The 7,162-nt window shown below is 44.7% G+C and overlaps 1 protein-coding gene across 1 annotated transcript; it reads left to right on the forward strand.

Moving 5' to 3' along the window:
- Positions 1-574: 574 nt before the first annotated feature.
- Positions 575-6,221, forward strand: AZGP1 (alpha-2-glycoprotein 1, zinc-binding). Its single transcript, XM_011386316.2, has 4 exons — positions 575-665; positions 2,549-2,806; positions 4,825-5,097; positions 5,722-6,221. The coding sequence occupies exons 1-4, from the start codon at positions 590-592 to the stop codon at positions 6,036-6,038; spliced, it is 924 nt and encodes a 307-aa protein (XP_011384618.1). The 5' UTR covers positions 575-589; the 3' UTR covers positions 6,039-6,221.
- Positions 6,222-7,162: the final 941 nt, after the last annotated feature.

The raw sequence follows: 7,162 nt of genomic DNA on the forward strand, positions 1-7,162 counted from the left end.
CATTATCTTCGGCCTCAATCTGGCCCCATAACCACCTATGGTTCCTTCCATTTCCCTAAGCAACTGTTGCCTGAAAACAACATTGCCCCAATAATTACCCCAATATTCTTAGCAGTCATATCATTAGTTGCTGAAACACAATCATTTTCTGACTTTAAGCAGAAAATACATTTATTTACCAATTAGCTCTCAGAATCAATGGAGAGACTCAGAGGTCGTTAGGAGAAGGACAGTCCAAATTACACTGTGAAAGCAGTACTGTAAATACATTTCCTGCCAACAGAAGCAACAAATACCACAACATGAACCCATGACAAAGACCCAATCACAGACAGCTCTTTCAGCTCTAAATTGGCTGACCATATGTAGACTCACTGCCCACAACATCCGCCAAGCCTGGTTTCTATATCCTGTTCTTTCACAGTCAGGAGAGGATACCATTCTGGCACTCTCGCTGGCCTGTACATTCACCTCATCTGGGCAGGGCTCAAAGCCTAGCCATTCCCCAAACTATGCTTGGCTCTCTCCCCAAGTACTCTGCTCCAAGCGCTAGAACCTGAGGAAGTCAAGAACCTTCCAGCCAGGAAACATGAGCACAATAGTGCCTGTACTGTTGTCTCTGCTGCTCCTTCTGAGTCCTGCAGTCTCCCAGGAGACCCAAGATGGTGAGTGGGGAAGCAAGGGCTGTGTACGAAGAAGAATGAAGAGGTGGTAATGAATGCAATAGATGGGCTGAGAAAACAGACCCTATTGCAGCTAGGAAACGCAAGTGTGCTCTGGGAACGGGTGTCTGAAGCTGTCACCTAAGTCAGCTCGCTCACTTCTAGGAGCATTCAAGGAGCCTCTGGACTCATGCTAAATAAGACCTTAAGAATCACTCTCTAAAATTCTTAGTTGTCAGATGAACAAAATCAAGACCCAGAGAGGCAAAATGACCTTCCAGTGATCATACAGCCAGGACAGAGAAGGAGCCACACAGGAAGAAATTCTTGTTCCTTCCCTCCTTCCCATGGCTGAATATACCGGTCTGACTCTCAGGGAGAGAAACAGAACCACAAAGAGCAAATGTGAAGGCAGGTTAATTGGAAGGGTGGTGCTGGAAAAATATCTTTTTCCCACTCCACAGTTAGACACTATGACAGGGAGCCTGCAAGCCTAGTGACTAGGAGAGAAGCTGGCCAGAGGTTGGGAAGAGCCAGAGCCAATTTTAAGACAAAGTATGAGGCTGTTTTTTGGCACACAGAACTTCAAAATGAAGAAGTGTAAGCTAAACTGTGCAAGCTTAGAATTCGTTACATTTTCACACTGTCCAAATATGTGTTTTATAACAATTGATTGTGTTTAGAATGTTAATCACATCCTACACCAAAATCTAATTTAGTCATGGTTTTCCAGAGAAATAGAATAATAGTCTGTACACGCAGAGAAAAAGGGGTTTATTTTAAGGATGTGGCTCACACAATTGTGGGGGCTGACAAGTCTGAAATCTGCAGGGTAGGTCAGCAGATTGGAGACTCAGAGAAGAGATGATGCTGCAGTCTGGGGTCCAAGGCAATCTAGAGGAGGAATTTCTTCTTCTTTTGGGGACTTCGGTCTTTTCTCTTCTGGCCTTCAACTGATTCGATGAAGCAAACCCACATTATGGCGGGTATTCTGCTTTACTCGATATCTACTGAGCAAAATGGTAATCACACTTAGAAACTAATTAGCAACTTCAGTACTGAAACTAAGAATCTGCCATTTGACCTCCAATGTTAGTAACACCCATGAGAGTTATATGCTGAATACATTATGGAACTAATTATGAAAATGTCCTTTCCTTTTCCAGTCCCTGCCTCACACCTAAATGCAGGGAGAGCCCTGGGAATTCTAAAATCCATTCTGGTCTTACCCTGTGCTGATTCATTCTGGGTCATTTCCTGAGGTTTCTACTCAGTTCTCCTTCCTACACTTTCTAACTGTATGCATTTGTCAAGATCAACTAGGTTATGCCCCGGTAACAAATACTATTTTAGTGGCTTGACCCAACAAATATTTATTTCTTGCTCACATAAACTTGAATACTTTACATGAGCAAGGCAACTTTCCCATCCTCTAAGGGGTGACAAGGATCCTGGCTATTTGCATCTTGGGACTCTTCTGTTTCATCCTGTGTCCTCAACAGTCATTACCAAGATAGAAGAGAGACAGAGGTGGGTCAAACCAGCTAACAAGGCCTCTGATCAAAAGAAAGACATCACTTCCACTCACACTCCCTTTTGACGAACTCGACCATATTGTTCCAATATACCTACAAGGGGGCTAAGAAATAAGGTCTTCGATGTGCCAAGAGAAGAAACTATGTAGCGAAGACACAAAATGGACTCTGAAATATCATCCCCAGAATAGAAGTAGAGCCCGTTCTCTCGAGTGAAGTTCCAACAGTGTCAGGATGACAGCAAGTGGATCAAGGTCCAGTGACCAGTTCACTTTTCCTGGTCCTCTGCTGCCCCACGTTGCCGCTCTCCTTCATGTACCCCATTTCTTAAAGTTTTCTCCTCTTTTGCAGGGCCTTACTCTCTGACCTTCCACTCCATCGGGGTGTCCACGCTTGCTGAAGGCCTCCCTGGCTTTCAGGCCACTGGCTTCCTCAATGACCAGCCCTTCTTCCACTATGATATTGAGAGTGGAAAGGCTGTGCCTCTGGGCCCATGGAGACAAGTGGAAGGAATGGAGGACTGGGAGGAAGTAAGTAAACGTCAGAAGGCAAGGGGGGACTTCTTCCTGAAGAATCTGAAAGACATCATGGACTATAAAAAGGACAGAGGTCAGTGGACTGTGGACTGCTGGGGTGGAGGGTCTTAAGAGGCAGCCCAAGAGGTAGTACTGCGATTGTGAATGGAAAGGAGTCTGCAGGATGGAAATACTCCTCATACCGAAGGAGGGACCAAAAGCACTTTTAGAAATTCACAGACATTTCTTATCCTCCTCCCCATTGCTTCCCCCATTCTCACTCCAGGCCTCAACTTTCACAGGAAGTGGAGTTAGAATCAGCCCTTATCCAGGCACATCTAATCATTTAGCTCCACACCCCCACCCATCTGAGACGGATCCCGTTTTAGAAGTTGTCAGACTCATCCCCATACAGGATATTAGGTGGAGAGTGAGCTAACGTGGAGGTCATTCTGACTAGGGTTCACGTGGTGGCTCTGCCAGTCACTAGCTCTTTGACAGTGAACATGTTCTTAATTATCTGGTCCGAATCTGTAAATATTGGAGCATTGAGTCCTGCCTCCAAGAGATGCCATGAAACTAATCTAGGTAAATTCCATGTGGGCTCTAACGTAGCCTATCTTGATCTTCCCTAGAGCTCCCATCACCTAGAACAGCCAATAATAGTTGCTCAATTGAAATATGCTTAATAACTGAAAGTAGCTAGAACAAACGACAGCTCATACTAGGAGCTTAGGAAGGGTTGAATTCAAAATCACATACTGTTGGTGTTTCATAAAAATCATCAAGACACTCCTGTCCACAAGGAGCAGAATAGGGAGGGAAAGATCTGTGTGCTTGTGGTGTAAGGAGCCAGTACAGAGCAGAATGCAGAGACTAGTTCTCATGTCTCTCAGCCCAGCATTCTTTCTCCTAATCCACACTGCCTACCCCGCAAGTCAGCCAACTGCAGGTATGGCAAACTGGTGATTTTAAATTACTATAGGGTGAGTGTCAAAAGGTGTGTTTCTGAATACAAAAAGATGCCCAAGAAGCTACATGAAATCTGAAAGTTTCCAAAAGGAGGCAAGAGTTGTGCAGAAATCTGAAGAATGTGGAGTGGGAAGCCCTGGTAAGAAAACAACCTGGCTGTGCTCAGAAATAGGGGAAGATGAGGCACAGATGCCCGGGAAGGACAGCAGAACAAAGTTCGACTGGCAGAAATAGAAATGTCAGTGTGAGTTATCATGAGTAAAAGAGGATAAAGAGATGAACACAGGGGATTACAAAATAATAAGAGCTAACATTTATTGAGCACTATGTACTAGGCACATGTATTGATGCATTTAATGACCACAATAACTCTCTTACATAGTGCTATCGTTATTTTCATTTCAGAGATGAGAAAAATGAAGCACAACAGGTTATTGGCTCAAGTTCATGCAACAAGCCAGGTGGTGGTAGAGACAGATCTGGGATTTGAGCTCAGATAGCTTGGTATCAGAGCCTGTGCCATAGCATTAATCAGTATCGGGTAAACACCTACTTTTATAATCAAAATTAAGTGGTTCTGTCTTCCTTTCCTAAGGAGGTTGATATCTAAGAGTTGTTTCTGGCTGAGAAGGGAGGTGGGCATTAGAGATTTGTTTGATGATATCAAACAACAGAAAAAAAGAGAAGAATCGATCAAATTATGTTGACTCAACTGGAGACATCAATTCCACATAGAACTGGAAAAATAAAGAGATTGCACAATCAATTTTAAGCTACAAATAAGTTCTATTTCAATGGGCAATGCACTTCTGGTGCTTGTGTCTAGTTGCTAAGAACTCACAGTATACTCAAACTAAGTTCATTAAGAGAGGCTGCATGGGGATAGATCTGTCCACAGACTGTAGCTCTCTGAAATCCCCTGGGTAAGAAGAATGTATCTCATCTCAGACCAGCCTAAAACACCAAAGGAAACCAAGTTTCCCTCTCTGTCTCTTATAACCTATTTGTCAAGATAAAGGGGTTTTATGCTTAGATTTCAAAATCCTTTCTTACCGTTGGGTTGCAAACTGTGGAGGAGTAAGTTATTGCGACGGAGTTGATGCCAGGCTGACTGATTTCTGGGGGTTTGTGTTGATGCAGGGAATCACACCATGCAGGAAAAGTTCGGTTGCAAGCTTCGGAATAACACATATTGTGGGGCATTCTGGACGGTTGCCTACGATGGACAGGACTACATCAAGTTCAACACAGAAATTCCAGCCTGGATCCCCCTGCAAAAGGCAGCTCTGAACACCAAGGTGAAGTGGGAGACGGAAGGCTCTGTTCAGCGGGCAAAGGCCTCCCTCAAAGAAGAGTGCCCCCAGATGCTGCGGAGGTACCTGCAGTATAGCAGGATCTATCTGGACCGACAAGGTACCCACTGTTACCTATGTCCTGTTCCACCATGGTGAGCTGAGAAAGACCAAGGTGGTCCCAGGATGGGAAGTCAGGGGAACATCTCAGGAAAAATCTGTAGTCATTTCTCTTCAATATGCTTCCTTCTTAGCGGTGGGGAGAAACAGGCATGTAAAATGTTTGCCTGGGAAGGGTGAGGATGAGTAAGTGTGAGCAGGATTGTCATGAGCTGAGACTTTGGTTTAAGAAGTAATAAAGGGAAGCAGGTAAGGATCTGAAGAGCAGAACTGCAGGCAGAACTAAGGGGTGGGGCTGAGACTGGGAGAGGCAGAAGCCACAAAGTCCACTGAAAGTTTGAGGAAATAATAGAAAAATGTATGCAGCTTTCACAGTTACTTGCCATCAGAAGTCAACATATGGGGTTAGGGATGGGGGAGCACCAGAAGGTAAGAGAGTAACCTCGAACATTCTCAGATCTAACAGGAAAGGCTCCTGGAAAGCCTCACCTTCCTTGATTTTTGTAAACTTTTCCTCAGATAGAGAGCTGAGAGCTCTGCTCATTCTTGACTCCAGGGGTGGGGGAGACATGAGCAGGGACAGAGTCCTTCAGACCCTCAACCTCCACACTCTATTCCTCCACAGATCCTCCCTCTGTGTCAATCACCAGCCACGTGGGCCCAAGAAACAAGAGGACCCTCAGGTGCCTGGCCTACAACTTCTACCCACAGCCAATCAGTCTGTACTGGACTCGGGCCAGCAATGTAGTGGAGAATGAGTTATGGGGAGACGTTGCTCTCAGTGAAAATGGTACTTACCAGTCCTGGGTGTCAGTGAAGATCCCCTCTCGGGACACAGGCCCCTACTTCTGCCACGTGCAGCACAGCAGCCTGGCCCAGCCCCTCACTGTCCCATGGAATGAGAGGCAGGAAGTGAGTGTTGAAGATGCTGCAGAGTCTTAAAACCAGTAGCCATCCTCTCTTCTGGACATAAGAGATATGAGCTCTAGAATCACTGCCAATGCCATCAGTGAGGCCCAGGGAAGCAGCAAAGGGGACAGGTGGTGGAATTGGAAACACAAGACTAGAACACTGGGCACTGAGCTGACTCACTGCTACATTGCCTAATCAACACTAATTGACTAGCCTACACACAAAATAAATCAGATTATTAAATGATTAAATGCTATGAAATGTCAGTAGATTTTGTCATTCATCCTGCCCCTAAGCATTTGATTTGTCTGATATTCTTGGTATAATCCACTGGAAGCAATGTTTACTGGACATCTTGACCTGGGTACGACCACCTAGTCCCTTGAGCATTGTTCAGGTGCCCCCTTCTGATGTCTCCTCTGGTCCTAAGGTGATAGAACTCTGCAATCTCTTTAATACAATCCTTGGTTTCCCCAGCAGTCCTTTGTCCCCTGTGAGACACTGTCCTCCACTTCACTACTCTACCTCTCCCACATCATGTCAGCCTTGAGGCCATACACAACATAGCTTATGTGAGAGGCTTCATCCCTCCAGGATGCACTCCCAGGGAAGGAAGAATTGGCCTGATGTCGTTGTACTCTCCAAATTTACTTGAGTTTTTTTTTTTAATTGAGTTACACCATTATGCATAGGTTCAAGCCAAAAACAAAACAAAAAAAAAGGAGCAGAACTCCCATATATGACCTTTTTATTAAGCCTTGCTGCCACAAATTATCTTCTTAACAATTCCTCAGTTACTTAATACTACCTGGTCTCTCTCTGGAAGATTCTTTTAGGGATAGTTTACCAGATAGATGGAGTACTCTGAATTAGGCAGAAGATGCCGGCTGGAGTAAGGACTTAAAAACATACTGCACTAAAGCCCTCTTCAGTTTGGCTAAACACTGCTTTTCAACCTTTTTCCCACTAGAACTTGCTGTTCCAGCTAAATGGACCTTATTGTTCATCAGACATAGTGTTTTTTTCTCTATCCTTTGCTCATTTAATGGTGGACTCATTGAAGAATCATATATTGACTATCTTTTGTATGCTTGGTACTATAATAAGCACTGGAGGCCCAGTAGAACAAGGTGGCTACAGCTCTTTTCTTCGTG

This window comes from Pteropus vampyrus, unplaced genomic scaffold (genome assembly GCF_000151845.1).
Source record: "Pteropus vampyrus isolate Shadow unplaced genomic scaffold, Pvam_2.0 Scaffold1100, whole genome shotgun sequence".
Taxonomy (NCBI): Eukaryota; Metazoa; Chordata; class Mammalia; order Chiroptera; family Pteropodidae; genus Pteropus; species Pteropus vampyrus.

Coding starts and splice junctions, on each gene's coding strand:
- AZGP1 (XM_011386316.2), top strand. CDS start 590: ATGAGCACAATAGTGCCTGTACTGTTGTCTCTGCTGCTCCTTCTGAGT. Junction 666..2,548: donor CTCCCAGGAGACCCAAGATG/GTGAGTGGGGAA, acceptor CCTCTTTTGCAG/GGCCTTACTCTCTGACCTTC. Junction 2,807..4,824: donor GGACTATAAAAAGGACAGAG/GTCAGTGGACTG, acceptor GTGTTGATGCAG/GGAATCACACCATGCAGGAA.